General features: G+C 44.8%; 1 protein-coding gene across 2 annotated transcripts in view; it reads left to right on the top strand.

Annotated features, from left to right (window-relative positions):
- WARS2 (tryptophanyl tRNA synthetase 2, mitochondrial) overlaps positions 1-10,025 on the top strand; it is a 44,393-nt gene extending 34,368 nt beyond the window's left edge. For both annotated transcript variants that reach the window (XM_027730424.2, XM_027730425.2), the window contains exons 5-6: positions 886-1,004; positions 3,034-10,025. In XM_027730424.2, coding sequence (XP_027586225.1) covers positions 886-1,004; positions 3,034-3,482 — 568 coding nt within the window. In that variant the 3' untranslated portion in view covers positions 3,483-10,025. The remainder of the gene's footprint in view (positions 1-885; positions 1,005-3,033) is intronic.
- The last annotated feature ends 8,697 nt before the right edge of the window (positions 10,026-18,722 follow it).

Genomic DNA, 18,722 nt, shown 5'->3' with positions numbered 1-18,722 from the left:
TGGGAACTTAAAAGATACATAGTGAACTTCCTTACTCTGGAACATATCCAGGATTCTGAATACCCCACAAGCTTCAGAAAAAAAAAAATCTGCTGGGGGATGGGAGAGTAATCAAAAGCTGGCATGATTTCAAGTCAGCCTCATCTAAAAGAATCATACATTTTTAGCAAGTATGATTAACTGTGGGAAAGAATCGCCAGGGGAAGTAATGAATTCTTCACCTCCTCGTGTCCTCTGATGCAGATGGTGTTTTCCTCCAGAAGTGTATTCAAGCCATTGAGTTCAATACAGAAGATCAGATGATCCTTTGAATCTGACAGTTCTAATCTTCTAATGATAACACTTGTGACAACGGAGGCACTGACCCACTTGATATTTATTCAGTGGTGACCCATGAGGAAGAACCACTCTTTTCTTTCCTTCCCTTGGTATATCCTCAGTACTAACTTCTTAACAGCAGCTATGTGTTCCTGAAATTTGACATGACAATGTGCTTGCACTTTACGCCTTGCAGACCTTTCTTGCTTTGTTTGCACACTTATAACACGTGCTCTTTGATTTCCAAAGAGACAGCAGGAGATACTACAAAAACCTTCTTTGAACTGAGTTTAGTGAGTTGCTCTTACAGGTTTCTTTGCCATGTATGTTTTCGTGAGGGGCTATTTTTGCCCTTGGAGATGTGCTTCAGTTCAGCACAAAATGCAAACTCATCCTGGGATATGGTCAGTTTTGGACCTTATTCCCACAGAACCTATATCTAGCTGGGACTGAGTATTTGGCTCAGTCTGGCCCTCAGTCATGGCAGAAGCTGTGACAGTCTTGAGTAACATTTCGGCAGAACCAGAGAGCTTTGCTGAGTTTCCTGTATCTGTCTTTTATTAAAAGGTCAACACATGTTCCTGTTGGAGAAGATCAAGTCCTGCACCTGGAACTAGCCCAAGATATAGCACAACATTTCAACAAGAAATATGGAGAATTCTTTCCTGTGCCCAAAGCCATTTTAAGTGAGCTGGTCTTGGATTTTTTTTTTTTTCCCTCAACTGCACTTTTAAGGTTGAAGATGGATTTAAATATTGTGGAAATAGTTTCAGGGACCAAGAAAAGGGTACAAACTGATGCTAAGGGAGTGGAAAATTAAAAACTGACAACGAGAGACTAGAGGCTGTGAAATTTAACTCCCAAGATAGACATAAGGCTTTACAAATCCCTGGTAGAGGAATGTATGTGACGTCTGGTATTCTAGTCCAGGGGGCCAGATGCACTCTGCTGCTGCCAGTCAGCCTTGCTCTTCGAGGATTGGACTTTGTAAGAGTAGGGTCTCTGCTCCATGTTGCTAGTTCAGGAGACAGGTAAGCAACAAGACCTCTAGAAAGCAGAATTCTCAAGGTCCAAGTGGTAGATATTTACATTAAGCCTATTAAACACCATAGATACGGTGCTCAAAAATTTTTAAGGGTGTTTAATATATACTTGCATATCTCAGTACATGTCTCTTACAGAGCTTAAGAATTTCCAGTTTTGATCTTACACTCAGGGAGACTTATAAGGAAAATCTTCTCAACCATTTTTGAGCTATAAGGTCATAGGCCGGGGGGTGAGGAGGAGTCAGATGGCACAAATGGCATGTTTGTTAAGAAACGTGAAGAATTGGGCAAGGAAGAAGCATTGCATCTTTGTTGTAAGTAATGTAGAGGAATGCACAGCAGAGACCTTCGCCCCCAAAAGGGCAAGGAGCTCTCACCTTAGAAAAGACAGGCAGTAATAAACCTTTCTCAGTTTTCAAGCCTCAGTGACAAAAATGGTATTAGACCTAAAGTAGAGCTTAGAGAATACTAGGCATTGCAAACTGCAGTTTCTAATGAGCAATTGAATACTCATTATTATTACTTAAGTACTATAAAGAAGAGCTGAGTGTAGCCTGTGATGCAGGTGAGACTATTTACCAGTAAATAAAAAGAAGTTTTTAAAAAACAAGAACATTTCACCTTGCTCATGAAAAGCATTCCTTCATAAGTTCACAAGTATATGCAAACCAACAAAATATCCTAGATGAATGGAGAAGTTAGGGAACTATTCAGAATCACTAGCTGTAGGCAATGCAAATACCTGAACTCATTCGGATTTAGAGAAAAGAGGCAGACTTCCAAAAGGTGATTCAGAACAGAGCACTTTCTGGGGCAGTCTGAATGTATGTTGGAAAAACCTTTATCATTTCACTGAGTACATAGACCATCTATGAGGAGTATGCAGGTAAATTATTTGGCTGTATAAGGTGTCTAAAACCAATTGGTGTGAATACTCTCAAGATCAGTGATACTTTATGACCTCCATGAATTATGTTTCTTGGTGTTTGGGTGTATGCTGTTAAAGTACTTTGGGTGTTTGGGTGTATGCTGTTAAAGTACTTTGCAATATTCCTCTAATGCTACTACTCTATTTAATGTACATGCATATATCTTAGCAATTTGTACAGTACCCACACTTATCTGAGCAGTGCTTTACTTCTAACAGAGCTGGTTATTGTTCAGTTAGAGAATTTTAATAGCTGTCTTTATTGAGATTTAGGAGAATTACCAGGAGATTATGGGTGGAAGAGTTTCTTGAAGTAAGGAGATAAACTCTTCTGGGATTCTTTTTTTACCAGTGGATTTAGCCTGTTTCTCCACTGCTCAGAACCTTTCAGTGAAGTCCATACTCTTCAGGTAACTTGTTCCCAGTGTCAGTAATATAAGGGAGGAGAAATTCTGGGGAGAAGTCAGCATGTTAGCCACAAAAAGTATTAGAAGGAGTCCTAGCAGAAGCTTCTGCTTAGTGAGGGTGGGAGAGACGGAGCAGGTTTCAGACAGTTTATGGTAGGAGAAAGATGGCTTTTTAGAAGAACGGAGAGGGCATAACGACTAAATAGTGCATAAGTGATTGTGCTCACAACTCATTTTTGAGCAAGGATAAACAGCTTCATCCTGTGTTGTTAGCAAATTTTATAAGAAACCATTGTCTGCATTCATAATTACTCCTTTTTTTTTCTTTTTTAAGGTACAACAAAGAAAATAAAATCCCTCAGAGATCCAGCAGTGAAGATGTCCAAGTCAGACCCAAAGAAATTAGCTACTGTTAACATAGCAGACAGCCCTGATGAAATAGTGCTGAAGTTTCGCAAAGCTGTGACTGACTTTACCTCTGAGGTGACCTATGACCCAGCTGCTCGCCCTGGTGTCTCCAATCTGGTGTCCATTCATGCTGCAGTAACAGGGCTCAGCATCAAGGAAGTGCTGCACCAAGCCGCTGGTCTCGACACTGCTCACTACAAAATGGTGGTAGCAGAGTCAGTTATTCAAAAATTTGCACCTATCAGGAATGAAATCAAGAAACTCCAGGAAGACAAGTCCCATCTGATAAAGGTTTTAGAGGATGGAGCAGAGAAAGCCAAAGAACTGGCTGCCCCCATCTATCAAGAAATTAGAAGACTGGTGGGATTTCAATAGAAGCTACTGAGTAGTTGCAAGGACTTTTATATCATGGGACAGACATTTTGTTATTTGTAACAAAATCACTTATTAATTATTAATCATTTTGGTTTGAAACAAAAGCTTTTTTCCCTGGAAGATCCAAGTAGAACATTGAAGGTGATTGCATTAAAAAATGTGCATATTACCAGTGGGACCATCATTAAGCTTGTCTGGATAGTCAAAGAGGGAGGGCAGAAACAATCACAGTTCACAAAGAAATTGTGCAAAAGCAGAGTATAAGGTTGCCTCTATGGACTTTTTTGATTTTTCCATTGACCGCTGCAAGAAGCTGAAGTATAGGCAAGGTGATCAGAATCTACCAGAAAGATTTGTAATCCTTTCGAGAACTTACTTAGCTGTGTATGTAATCTTGTTACAAATGGACAGTTCATCCCATTGTGGGTTATTCAGCTTTGATATGGTGGTTGAACATGTTTTGGATAACCAGAATAAAAGCAGAGACTTACAAATAAATGCTCAGGGTGATGAAGAGAGAATTTATTGCTTCTCCCTATCATGTCTTCAAATTCAGTGTGACTTTTTTATCTGCGTAGTTGTGCAAAGTGAGCCAGTGTGTCTCTTTAAAACTCACTGGATACTGTGCTTGATGACTTCTTTTGATAGTCACTCCAAAGAATCCAGAAAGTGGAGTTGAATTTCACTTCTGCCACCTGTATCATCCTGCTGGTGGGGTCTAAGGTACTTCAGTGACAAATGGTGTGCTTCAGCTGCTCCTATTCTGCCTGCTGTTCTGTTTAGCAGGGAGCTCCAGGATTTTCAGTTCAGCATCAAGTTCTAGGATTGCTTTAGAAAAGGTGTAGGGAAGAAGACGTGATCCTGAGTCAAAGAAATTTTAGGTTGAGAATCAGAGAACTTTTTGTAAAGCTGGCAAAATTACTTGTTCAGAAAATTGTGCCAAAGTCAGAGCCAGAAGCGAGTTAAATAGATCTGTATGAACTCTTCACTACTGAGCCTCAGGAAAACCTGGTGATGGGAGAATGGTATTAGCCTGCACTACCCACAGACTGAGACCTGTGGACCATGGCATTTGTCAGGGAATGTGTGGCAAAGGGGAATTGCCAAAAGGAGACACCATATTCTGAAGAGGGGGTAGTAATACATGTTAAAAGGTAATTAAAGCCCTCCTGGTCCTGTGCCAGCATATTTAACTGTATCGTTACTGTTCTTGGTGCTGTGTTTGAAATTGCTGTACTGTAATGTAAATTGAGTTAATCCTGTACTCTGGCAGTTCATAACCATTATATATATGCCTGTGGCATTTGTCATGAAGGATTGCAGTCTTACATGACTTAGTAAAACTGGAGGAGGGAGGGGGTGTTTCTACATAGTGTGGTTGTTTGTTTGTTTGCTTGCTTGCTTTTTAAAAAAGACACTATTTAGTTAATTATAGTGACTTGATTCAGAAAGAAATATTTAATTTCCCAAAACATGAAGCTGAGAACTGAGCATCTCCGGATCTGTGCTGAGACCTGTATTTATTTGTTAGGGATCTGAAGAGAACTGCCATTGGAGAACTTGATGATGACAGATTTTCTAGAGTTAGTCAAGACTAACTAAGTAGAGTGGATGGAGACAGAATGATCAGAAATCAAACTCAGTATAGACAAGTCCAAGGTAATGTCCTCTGGAAAGAATAAGTATGTTCAAAAATTATCCCTGGTTTTAAATAAGCAGATTAGGAAAGGGCACAATTATAGTTGTGCATATTTAGGTAGTTTTAAAAAGTTTTTGTCAGTGTTTAACAGGTGCATTGTCTGCATGGAAACTAAGACAAAAATTAAGGCACACAGTTACTGCTGCTTACTGACTTGGCATAAAGTATTTGCAGTGGCACTGTTTAATATGGATTGATTTCTGCAAAGTTCCCACAATATCTTCCTTAAGAGAAGCTAAGACAGGGCTGGCTCATGAAGACACTGAAAATCTTCACCTACGTTTACCTCTACCTCTTTTTCATTAGCAAAGATAGGAGCATATATTCAAGAGACAAATCATAGTTTCATTTTTTGCACTTCTGATATCCAAATCACCTAACACATAGGGTTGCCATTCAACGCACCTTCTTTGCAGTGGGAAGGAAATAGGAGCATTCATGGGAGGGGTTGACATCAACAGGCAATTCTGGTTTGTTACTCAAACTATTCTGAGCAATCTTTCCAAAACTGTTAGATTTTTTCAGAAAATCACATAGATGAAGCAGGAAGAAAAACTTCAAAAGAGCCTTTTCTTTGAGGTAGGGGTTTAGTGCATCACGTATTTAGCAGTGTTTCAAACAAATTCACTAATTTGTGTCTTTTTAATTTCCTGTCTAACAAACCTTACTTGCCTGACTTATTTCCTTCAAGTAAGGAAATATACCCGGGTTTTTTTTCAGTTTCAGGAAAGTTAAACTCATGTTAAATGAGTGTGTTCACCTATTGATTGTTGACTTAGCTTTTTATTTTAGTTGCTCCTGTGGAGGAATTCTCAAAATAAAAGCTGTGTCTGCCCAGTGACATAGTCCCAGTTCCATTAACATCCATGATCTTTAGAGTCCCCTGGGATGAGGCAACGAACATAGATGTGCGGATATCTGTTGCCTATTTCGGTTTTCTTGGAGCATGGCTTTTTTGCAAAGTTAACTATCTTGGCACTCATGTCATTTAGCTGAACGTAGCCTGGCTGCCTCTTTGCATTTCTTAAGCCCTTCACTTGGTGTCTGGGAAGAGTTTGTCAGGAAGAAGCTGAGCTTGAAGCAATGTGTGCTCAGTACTAGCAGTAAAACTTTTTTGATTCCAAGCCACTCTGATCTCTTTACTCTTCCTCTACCTCCCTGTTTCCTCTTTAGAACATTTTTGTAAGCACCCATTCTGTGTGGTGTTCCGTGATGGTGTCTACAATAATGAAGTAGTGCAGATGAGTTAGAGCAGCTGTTTAGAGAACCGTTGCTGGAGAACACGATGCTATATATTTCAGAATTACTTGTTTCACACTAACTAGTCCAGTGTGCTGGGAGTTTACTGGTTGTTTACACCTGGAGTGCAGTAGATGCGCTCCTGAAATGCATTTTTGTGTTTGTTTTTATCCAGATCATATTCCTTGAGACTTCTCTGTTATGTCAGCTGAAGTGCAGTAGGTGGGGACAGTGGAGAGTTCTGCAGAACTCCTGATCCCAGCTGCACTGCTAGTATAGAAGTGCCTTGTGGTATTGCAGAAGTCATTGTAAGGCGTTCTTCCAGGACTGGGTGAGGAAAAAGGTCCAAATACATCTTTCCTAATTAAAGAAAGAAGAATTGAAAGGTGGAAAGGTATCCTTACCCCTTGCTGTGTTGCTCTTTGAAGAAAAGAAAGCTAAAACAACAATCCTTTATTTTGAATATGTGCGGTAATTTGTGCCTTAGTCTCAAAATTTCCTCCTTTGCCATTCCTGTACATAAGTGCATCTGAAGTACATATATAGTGGTTGGGATCTGCAGCATCAGACATGGCATCTCCTGGTAAGTTTTGCTTACCTTTAGAGATAAAACATCAACTCCACAGTGAATAACTTGCAAAGCTCTAACTAAAACATTTATACACTTGGGACATCCATCTTTGTGGTCAGTGGTTCCTAGGAAGTCATCACTTATAAGAAGATGCTGGGAGTGAGTCTCAGTTCTGTTCTCTCAGTTTTTGAGAATTTTAAATTCAGGAACAATGTTTTCTTCAGCAGAGACTCCAGATTAGGATCGGCACCATATATTAACTCTGGCACTGCTCCAGCATACATCCTTGCCTCAAATAACTGGAGCGCATATATATTGTACATTATACTGGAATTTGACTGTAACTGTTAAAGATGTGGTTGAAGTATACTTAGTTTTCAAACACCGTGATCTGGCTTCTCATATTCTCCAGAAGGCCTTGTGCATAGTTCCGGTTTGGTGTGTGTTTATCGACGAACAATTAAAGCAAAACTCTCAGGATTATGTCTGCATCCATTGAAGGTTAAGGACTTCATAAGAGTGAGCTGAAAGTCTTAGGAAGGACAGTGAAATGGGATCCTTGGGGACTGACCTGCGTCTGAACGTTTTGGGACCACAGATTATCAAAGCAAAAGTTTTCATCTCCCTGGTTAGGACCATCACGATTCTGACAACAGTACAGCAGTAAATACGGCTAATGAAAGCCTTTATGTCATTTTATGTGGGAATTCTGGATCTGATTTGTTGAGGACTGTAGTATAACGTGAAATTTTAACTTTTCTGACCTCCACAGTTTGCTAGATGTTTATGACAGCAGAAATCTGTTTGAAACCATTCGCCAAAGCCGAATCTAATCCTCAGATCCAAAGCCTTTGGGTGTTTTCCCGAAATGGAGATTTCACAAAACAGTTTATTATTTATAAACTACAATACCAATTTCAGTAATTGCTGTAGGGTCAGTAAGAGCCAGAGGTCCATTCTGAATTACTCATTCATATATTTCATTACTGTTCTGATGCACATTCTGCATATCCATATGGCTAAAGGATCATGACAAAACTCAGAGGAGATCTGTGTGTGGTTCTGGTAATAGCAACAATATGGACCCAGGCGGGTTTGAGTCTTTAATCTAATGAACATGCTCTTTCAGTGGTCCAGCTTGGTTAGATTTATCTTCAGGACAACAGATGGATCTTTCACCATTTTAATCTCTGCGTTTGAGTGCCTGGATGCTCAAACATAAACTGTTTATGACTGATTGACTGCTTCACAGGGAGAAATAGCAAGCTGGCATAGAGAGTCCAGTGGAAAAGGTTTTCTTTTCAGGAAATATATTATCTGTTCTTGACAGGAAAACAAAACCCCTCTTTCTGCTTTATTGGACCATCTAATTTCCATTAAATTATTTGATCTGTTCGTTCCTTCTGGGTAAACTTGACAGTAGCTGCAGGAAGAATGACAACATATTGTGTAGTCAAAAGCCTTGGAAGGACCCAGACATGTCTCATCAATTCAGAAGTCCCTCACATAGTGGGATTTTACTGGTTGCATCAGCCAGTTTCAGGGAAAATGTTGCAGCAAAATCGTAATCATATGTGACATTAATTGATCTAATTAAAGCTTTTGTGTCTTGGTTTGGTTTTTTATTTTTTTCTAACTCGCTAGGCTGTGAGAGAAGACTTGGGTTAAACTTTGAATTCCCAATCAGGCTTTCTATTGCATGCATAGTCCTGTCTAGATGACAGCTGAAGTAATGGAAAATGTATTGTTACAAAAGATTCTGCACTGATTCTCACCTTTCTGTCATTTTGTTTGCTGTGCTAATGGAAGGTTTGACAGAGAAGTATTTATTCTGTTTTGTGTCAATGAGAAATCATTCTACCTGCAGCAGTCCCACACTGTTATGCAAATGGAAGATTCACTGATCATTTCACTTTTAGACAGCAGCTTTAGTTTCACGATTATTTTGTATAAGACCGAATGCCAACCTCCTGCACAAAGGGATGAGCAGGTGTGTCCAGGTACAATAAACAGTTTAACATCTGGGAAGATATTTTCCTATTGTGGTGAATTGCTGTCGCAGAACACCATGTGACAGAAGATGACAATATCCACTACATGAGTGGTCTCGTGCTGCACATGAAACTAAGCACTGAGCTTAATGGCTGTTGTGCTGTCGTGCTCTCACCACTCCAACATGGCTGTGAGACAGGAACAGCAAATCTGTGCCATACTAGAGGGCTCAATCAGTTCCAGATGTGCTATTTTTGCTGTATTTGCAAGACGAAATGTCAGGACAAGAGTTCCAGAACTGAAATCCTTAAAAGTTATTAAATGTTTGGGAGTAATGGCATGCTTGTAAAGCCTGGTTTATAAAGCCTAGGATAGCGTGGTCTTAGCCTCATTCAGACAGCCGACATGAGAAGTCACGTGGCTGAATGTGGCATAAAGTAAGCCATCTGCTTCCTTGATACAATAATGTGAAGACAGTATGAGTCTAATTTGAAGGATTACTGGGTTAACTCTTACAGGTGGGAGGTAACAGGTTATGGCACAGCAAGGTAGTACCAGATCTCTCTTGGTGTTCTAAACCGTTGTGAAAACAGATGCTCACAGTTCAGGTGGGGACTTTGGATTGTACAAAGCACAGGTAAGATCCTGCATGGACATTGTCACTTGTCCCACAGGCTGTTGTTCAATTTCTGTTCGATGTGACTTTATTGTCATCCAGCAATGTGAAATGACGGTCACGTGCTGATAAAATTAATTGGTTAATTAACGGTTTCTGCTGTGACAAAAATTAATGAAACCTCTGAAGTATTGAATTTATGTTCTCTGCTATCTTTGGTGAAAACTTCTTTCCTGATGCCCCAGGATTTATAGAAAGAAATTTTTAAGCTAAATACACATGAAACTTATCAAAACAAGGCTACTCTTTGGCATTATCCAGAATTTCTGGTTTAGGAGGTTTCTAGTTTCATTCACCCTGTTTACCTTCATGCTTCCTTCCCAAAGCCACATCCCTCTCTGAGTAAAGTAAAATCTATATGTTGAATGTTGTGAGACCGACTTTTTATTGTGACTGGAAACAGTTGTTCATATGTATTTCAAGAGTCTCTTCATGGTGTTTGCTGAATGAATAACAAAGATTTCAATAAGTGCCTCTTGAGTATTCAAGCCAAGGAAGATCTATGAGTGGGCTGGGGTTTGCTCTGCCCACATTTATTCCTTCATGGCCTGTCTGGCAGATGTTCCTACAGCAAGAATGGGAAAATAAGCAATTTTCTGTTTAGGCTTGTAGGCCAAATGCAAACTGCAAGTGGCAGTATGGCATTCATTGTTTTTAGACAGTCCTCATGAACTTTCTGTTACTGACATAACTGCACACCCTCCATGTTGAAGTTGTGTGGATGTTCAGGGGGGAAAAGGTAGGATATTTTTTTTGTTCTTCAAGACATGCTAGTCACATGTTGTATGCCCTGCCTTCCATCTCTTCTGGTCAGAAAGTTACTCCTGAGATTCTTGCTCTTAAATGTAGGGTACGCTTTTCTCTTGCAACGAGAAGCAAGGTGTGCAGATGTAATGCTGAACTCCAGTGGTTGTGTCTCTTAAACTAATCAGTCATACATTTCTGGAGCATATGTGGAATCCACATGGGCAAGGCATCTCAAAGGACCATAGTTTAACTAATTTTGATGTACAGAAGGCTTCTCCCCATCACACCAAGAACACTTCTCAAGAAGCATGGGAGTTACTGTGTATTCACAGGCTGAATACGCCAGACAGGAATGACTAAACCCATTTCTGTCTCAGAGGTAGCGCATTCACTAGGCAGGCACGTTGGCAGACAAGAAAGAAGTGCCTTGCTGGTTGGAGGGGATTGCTGCTGCTGTTGAGACAACTGATCCAAACTGCAACACTCCTGGCTTATGTTCAGCATCATGAACCCCCTTAGAAGGAAACTGTGAAGTGGATCGATTTTCTACATGTGCTGCATGAACGCTGCAGTTTGCGCAGTGTTGGTGTGGCCTGTTGGGAAAGTATCATTTTATTGTTTAATAACCCATTGCCAAAATGGCCCAAGGATGTGGGGGGATTCTGAAGATCTTGAATCTCCTTGGAGGAAAGTCTGAGATAGTTGTTCCTCTTCAGCCTCGAGAAAAGATGTTTGCGAGGGGACCTCATCCATGTCTGTTAAGTATCTGCAGGGAGGGTATCAAGAGGATGGAGCCAGGCTTTTCTTGGTAGTGCCAGGTAATAGGACAAGAAGCAACAGGCAGAAACTGGAACATGGGAAATTCCACCTGAACATGAGTAAGAACTTCTTTACTGTGCGGGTAACCAGGCACTAGAACAGATTGAGCAGAGAGGTTGTGGAGTCTCCCTCACTGGAGATATTCAAGAAGCCTCTGGACACAGTCCTGTGCAATGTGCTCTAGGATGACCCTGCTTGAGCAGGGAGGTTGGACCAGATGACCCACTGTGGTCCCTTCCAACTTTACCCATTCTGTGATTCTGTGAATTCAGATGTGTTGCTGACTTGTGTGTGGGTTGTTCTGGCTCTGCTGAAGATGAAATGTGCTTTTACAGGGGTCTTATTTCTAATGGGTTTAGTTCCTACAGACAGTGTTGTTAAAATAGACTTCAGAGGTGCAATATATCTGTATAGCCTGAGAACAAAATTGAGGTGATGAGCTCACTGCTCTTTTAATCCACTTTGTTTACCAGCATCACACGCTGGCAGGAATAGAAACTTCACTTTTTCGTTTAAGCCAATAAAGCTCTGACTCAAAGGGCTTCACTCTACTTTCTGCTTGCCTTTGAGGAGATGGATTAGCTGAAGTGTGAGGATGTTTCAGTAGATGCTTAGTTTGTCAAGGGAGATCTCTGGGTGGCCTGAGAAGATTTAATGGGTGCTGTAAGGTTACCTCTCTTCAGTTTAAAAAAGAAAAAAAAAGTAACGTAGCTGCAGATGAGAATTAAAATAAATAGAGACTATTCCCTATCAGCTTCATAGAAAGTTTTGCTACAGCTTCATAGGAAACAGTGAAATGTGCATCAGCAAGGCCATTTTGGTATGTTGTTTTTAATGTGATTTGGATCTTTGTTGTCTGCCTTGCACTTTTCCTATTTCTTTACTATTTTTTCTCCAAAGAAGAGTTTTGCTCTTTGGTTAAGCAAAGAAAGTCGAAAAACATATTTTACTTTTTATTTCTTTGGTGCATTTGAGCTTAACTGTGCTTTGCCTCAGTTTCCTCACTGTAAATGAGGCATAGGAGACTTAATTGCACAGATATTGGGAGGCTAAACTAATATTTGCCAAGCATTTTGAGCCTTCCAGTTGAAGATGGCCTCACTTGGCACTTAGTTACAGTATTTCTTCCTGAGATGCTCTGTTAGTGGTGCTTGTGGCATAAATAAATACGGTGAAAAGTACTGGAAGGCAGACAGTTCAAGACAGAGTAATAAATAATGCATCCAGTGACAGCATCAAAGTTGTCTGCTTCACAGAAACCTGTAGGCTATTGCTTTCTAACTTGATACTCTTTGTTCTGCTGCAAAATGCCTGAAAAGGTCCCAAAAGAAACTTACACCACAATCTCTACTGCAGCTCCTTAATCTTTGTCTCCTTGCAGCTTGAATGCAAGGGCCTCTGCAAGGATCTGATATCAAAAGAAGGGTAATGCCACTACGGGGGGGGGGGGGGGGGGGGGGGGGGGGGGGGAGGGGGAAATTACTGGATTTCCTGAATAGTAAATAGTTTGGGTTGGTCTTGGGGTTTTTTTAGGGAGCTGGTCCCTCTGCTCTTGGCTCTTGCACTGGCAGCAGGGTATCCCTAGGGTGCTGTTGCTGCAGGCCTCTCTCGCCGCTCCCCGCCTCGAAACTAGGGGCCAGTGGAGAAAATTGGTTTGGCGGGGAAGGTGTCGCAGGAGTTAAGCAGAGGTGGGGAGTGTTGCTCGGCCTCCGTGGGTGGGAAGGAGCTTCTCCTCCGCGGGGGAAGGCGCGTCCCGCGAGTGCTCCCGCGGGCGGGGGAGCGCAGTGCGCGGCGAAGGGCGCCAGGGGGCAGCCGCGGGCTCGGGGGTGCTGCGGGGGGCGCACACCCATCATTCCCCGCTCCCAGCCCAGGACCCTGGGTTTGCCTTAAGCAGCGTCCCATTGCTCTGACCGAGGCGAGGGAGCGGACTCCGAGCTCCAAGGGTGCAAGGAGGTGCAGCTCAGGCTTTCAAACTAGTCCCCCGCGGGAGGGAGCCCGGCTCAGCCCGTATGGCGGGGTGAGTGCGAGGGTCTCCCAACAGCCCGGTGCCGCGGTACTGTGCGGCTCCGCGCAGGGGCTGGTCTGTGTCCCCGAACTCCCCTGTAGCCTCTGGGCTCCCAGATGTTAAAAAGGAGGCGTCTCGACGCTCAAGTTGCGCGTCAAGGGCCTTTCCGAGCCCCTTATCCTCTCCCTGCCTCCCTCTGGGACGATGCTTGCTTACTGCACGGGACACAGCCCCAGCACTGAAGGCTATCCCGACATCTCCGCATCCGAAGGGCTCTTTCTTCTCCCTCAAGTAGATTTCAGAGCAGAAAAAGGGGCAGCCCTGCTCCTTCTTCGGGGTAGTGAAGCCCTGCAGGGGAAAGGAGGGTGACTCCAGTCCCTCTCGGTCCGTCCCTCTCCTGACGATTATTCCCCAGCGCTTTCTCTCAAGCGAGCCGGAAACTGGGGATGATTTCAGAGGCCGAGCGGTTTAAAAACTTATGTGAGGGGTTTGTGCAGCGGCGGTCAGATCTGCTCATTGAGAGTTATTTACTAAGTCCTCCCCGCTTCCCTGAACACGAAAAATACGAGACGAGACGAAGAGTGGCCCAAGCCGTCACCTCCGTAACGTGGGGAAAGAGGGAGAAGCGTGCAAACGCTGTCAGGGAAACCTTTCATTACTTTGTTTTCAAGAGTCCGCAATAGGAGCGACAGGGCAAAATACACCTGATCCTGCTAATTGCAGCGAGGGCAGAGTGAACGCGTCGGCAGATAAAGACGTCTGCCAGCCTTCTTTTGTTCAGTACGAGCTCCGATACACGACTTTTTCCTCTTTCTTAGCTTTATTCGTTCCCCACTGCCTCTGCTGGGGTTTGCTAAATATGTCTTCGGAATAAAAGCAGAGACGTGAGGTTTGGAAAGCCACGTCTGATCCTGCCTGTGTATCCCAACCTGGAGCCCCTCTCAGACTTGCAATGCGATGCTAAACCTCTTGTGGTCCCGCATCTCCTCACCTCCGCGGAGTCGGAGCATTGGCAGTCTCCAAGCCCCGGCGTGGCGGGAGAGGTGACGACCCCAGAGACCCAGGAGAGGGGCGACCCCAGAGCCCTTCACCTCTGCTGTCCTCCTGGGGACCCAAGCCCGTGGGTGGGCAGGACTACACGCCTCAGTGTCCCCATTCAGGGACTTTCTAGGGAGGCTTAATGCAAGGCAGTGACTGTCTTCATCCTGTTTGGCCAAAGTGAGTGTGTTTTGTTGACACAGGGAATACATCTGCGAGTTACCGAGCACCCCGTCATGTATCATTGCCCTTGATCATTTGAGCACTTTGGGATTAGCGAGAGGCAAAATTCCAGGCTCACGTGGAAATACCCCGGAGACAGCGTGCGTAGGGCAAGCGGGGGAGGCAACAGCGGCTGGCTGCAGTGCTCGCTCTTTTCAGGCATCTCCGCGGGGAAAATTGCAGAAACTTCCCTACAACGAAAAGCAATTCGGGAGGGGAAAGAAAATAAAAAACAATTAGTGAATTGGTACGTTTCGAGAAATGAAGACTTGAGCACCGTTCCGTGCAGGGTGCAACGTTAGTTGCCATAAATAAATCCCGCTGCTCATTTTCATTCTTCTCTCGGCAAAGCCTGGCGAGTCCTGCCGATCTCCCCACGCCTTCGGCGGAGGCTCCGGCTGCTGGAGCCCGCGGCGCTGCAGTGCCGAGGGCGGGTAGCGCGTCACTCCTGCGGCTCAGAGCAGCCGGTCTCTCTCCTGCCCCTCTGGTGCTCATCCCGAGCGGGGTGTCTCCGTACCCGTCTTCTCTCGAGGTCCCAGGGATCAGTCCCGTCGAGTACCTTTTCAACATCTTTTATTTCAGGCGGCTGAAGCACATACATCGCCGATTCTCGTAGCGCCTCGCGAACTCAACCAGGCGTTGTGATGTCCGAAATAAATTTTCAAAACAAGCATTTGCCTCCCAAATATGGATATAATCTTCACGGGCTTTCGTTTTAATGACTTCCATTGAATAGATGCGGCAAAGCTCTTTATCTTATAGTGCAATACAAAATGTGACGCTGTACACATATGGTTTAGTTTTTTCCCCCTAATTCTTGCGAGCTGGGCAGCTTTGAGCCGGGAAAGGCATATTAATAAATATTTGACTCCTTGCACGTTCTAAGGCACTACAATGGTATAGAATGTTTTGGGAGATCTGTTTGGGCAGAGATATTAAACTGAGTCTAGGTAAAATGCACTATAAAGCCGATTCCGGAGAAGCGAATCTATCTTTAGGACACAGCTAAATATGCCCTGGAAATTTGTTGCTGCTGTTACTGAAAATAGGCTAAGCACGGAGTGATCAATTTTCATGTCAAACAGATCAAGAATAAGAGTTAAGAGCTCGTGTGGAAAAAAAAATATATATATAAAGAAAAAATACAGAAGGAAGGTACTTCTGTAGTGCTGCTTATAAAAGAGGATGCGTGCAGAGCCGGGAGTGCTGTGAGCGTGGGTCTGGCATGCAGCGCGGGCGTACCTTGAAGGGGTGAAGGCAGAGGGCAGGCGAGGGGAGGAATTGTCTGGCAGCCTGCCCGCAGCCACCACCAGGTACGGCCTCCGTGGAGCCCTGATAGAGCCGGGGACTCCCCGCCTGGGAAGAAGTATCTGGGAACCCTGCGGCCGACACAAAATCTCGCAGCCGTGTACCAGCAAATCTCCCCCCTTCCCGGTCCCGGGAGAGCAGCGGGACTGCGAGGACTCCCCTCACCGCTCCCGAAATTTATCTCAGCTTGGAGCCCGCACTCAGGGGCTCTCCTGCCTTTCACGCCGCGTGTGTCGCTGTGTGTGTGTGTGTGCGTGTGGGGGGGAACGTCCTCTGTGTGCGTGTGGATGCGTTAGGCTGCCGTGTCCGTGCCTGGTTTCTGTTTGAAGGCATCTAGAAGTGTTGTCTCCACACGACCCACTGGCAAGGCAGAGGGGGTGAGTATGAGCCCCTGACTGTGACTCCTCTTTGTGCTGTGTCTGAGCTACCAGGCCATCTTGTCTGGAGTGTGATTTTTATCTTCAGCTGATAAGGAACAGTTTACTCCGCGTTCTCCTTCTTTCTCTGAACTTGACAGGGAAGTGTCGGTGCAGTTTTATTTCTAGCAAAGCAGTGCCTGCAAAAGTGATGTATACTTCCATCCAAATAAACGAATCCGAGTGAACTCCACTCTCAGAACTGTGCCACCCCTTTCCAGGCTGAACTCAAACTCCTTTTTCTAACTTATAAAATCTGTTCTTGTCCCTGCCCGCTAGTCTGTCCATGTATCTGTCCGTCTATCTACCTTTGGAGTTGGGCTTTTTGGTACAGGCAACACAGGTCAAACTGCTGAGTACTCAAGTCCTTTTCACTTTATTTTGGATGGGTTTACACCCAAGCCCCCCTGAATTCGTTCTTACTTCGGTAATAAGACAAAGAAATACCCATCTCCCTCCTGAACGTCTAAGGCCCCCAAACCAAAACCCAATCACAGCACTCAAAATTCAGAGGGCTTCTCTCAAGGAAATGTGTATATATGCGAACACAGACCCGTAAAAAGCTCTCGAGCCGCGGCAGCATGTAAACGAGGTGTCAATCCCCGAGTATGTGAAAACAGATAACATTGATCTTCTAGACGCATTTGAAATAGGTTTCCGGTTTATTGTTGATTGGTTTGTTGCTTGGAATCTTTTTCTCCGGAAATAAACATGAGCTGATTTCTGAAATCGTTTACCCCCTTGTGTTTCCCCCTATTTTGTGATGTATCTTCCATTACAAATGGGAGGTGAACAATTTCGAAATCTCATATCAGGGCTGGAGGACCAGAAGAATTAATGCTGCCAGCCCAGCTCTGTTTCTAGAGAGTCATATTTTGGAATATGGCAATACGCTGAAGAAAAGGTGCTTTCCTAAAGGATGAGCCGCTCGGCGTAAGCCGTGAAACTGTGTAGGAGGGAAGCTTTGCAGCTGTGGAGATCCCGACCTCGAAACGTTTGCTCTGTAGCTCTTTATGATGATTATTTGTAGGGCGTGCGCAAAGGCTGGAGGGTCGAGCTCTTATTGCAGCTCCGGAGGGATTTACGGCCGCAAACCGTAGGGGACTGTGCTGTAAAGCTCCCGAGAGCTGGTGGGACAGCAGGTCTTCACGCTTCACGTGGTGCCGCCGCGGTGTCTTCTCTCCAGAGAGGCTTTGGGGATGGTTCACCGTGACGGTCTCTCGGGAAGTGGGAAGTGTTCGCTAAACTTGTTTTCCAATGCCGACGTTAAAAGGAAAAGGCGGACTTTGAAGCGTCGCTTATAAGCCGCGACGTGCAAACCTGGAAACCAAGTCTCCAGGGATCGGTCGTGAAACCTAAAGAGGGGATGGAGAGTCTGCAAACCTTTGCAGCCTCAAAGAGAATTAATCGCATAACACTGGCTAGACGACGTCCGCCCTAGCCGTGCGTTTAAAAATCAAAATAAGGAGTAAAAACCCGATGCGAAAACCAGAGAAAATGCAGCTACAATAAAAGCTGGTCAGTAAAGCCTACACTGCACACGGCATGCGGCCGACCCACATGCCCAGTGAAAGGGCGGAGGGGGAAAGGTGTGAACCAGAGGTGTCACATCTGCCGGCGGGGCCTACGTGGGAATCTCCCGGGCCAGCAGGAAAGGCGGCCACGAAGCAGAGCTGAGAATCGCGCAGCTCCACCGCTGGTGCAGTTGGCACTGGGAGGGGAAGGATCGCCTGCAGACCTGCAACTAAAGGCCCAGAGCCCCCGCCCCGGCCGTGCGCTGCTTTTTCGCTCCTGCTGACCCAGGTCGGCCTTTTTGCTACAGGAGGGGAAACATGGTGCTACTCTTATTTTCCCGAGCAGATGACAAAGCGTTGCTATTTCTCTTTCACGGTTCCCTGGGTGATTCCTTCTCCCTCTTTCCTATGCTTGTCTATTAACTTTAAAAACTTCGCGGAGGTTTCTGTTCTCGGGGCTCCAGATAAATCTCCTGACACTGAGGAGTCACGATCGTCTTTTTCCCTGTCACAAGAAACCGCCCAGCCCACGGGGGTTTCTCCTGTGCTCCAAGTTCAAAGGCACGGTCCTGAAATCGTTAAGGGGGCAAAAGGGACAAGTGTGGGGGAGGCACCGGGTCAGGAGCGCGGGGTCGAAGCCATTAGAGCCGCCACCTCTGCGGGCTTGCCCTTTACGGCCTCAGCATTTCGCTGCGAGCATCGTTCCGCCCCGATCCAGGGGCTTAAGGGACACGGTGGAGAAGGGGAGGGCAGGAGGGGGGAAGGGAAATGTCACGGTGTTTCTCTTCGGAAAACTAAAGAGGTGGCACTGAGGGCCGCCGAGCGCCCGAAGAAGTGACCCTGCAGGGAGCTGGGCTTGAGGAGTGCGCGGTTTCCCCGCTGGCTCTGCTCCCTTCTTAGGATCCACGATCGCTAGGGTACCGGGGCAGGCATATCCCTACTAATAAACAATCAAACCCGGGACCTGCTTCTCTCCGTCGCCTGCATCTCCTGT

The sequence above is a fragment of the Pipra filicauda genome, unplaced genomic scaffold (genome assembly GCF_003945595.2).
Source record: "Pipra filicauda isolate LSUMZ 115617 unplaced genomic scaffold, ASM394559v2 scaffold69_size3009148_pilon, whole genome shotgun sequence".
Classification (NCBI taxonomy): Eukaryota; Metazoa; Chordata; class Aves; order Passeriformes; family Pipridae; genus Pipra; species Pipra filicauda.
This window is presented reverse-complemented; position numbering and strand designations above follow the sequence as displayed.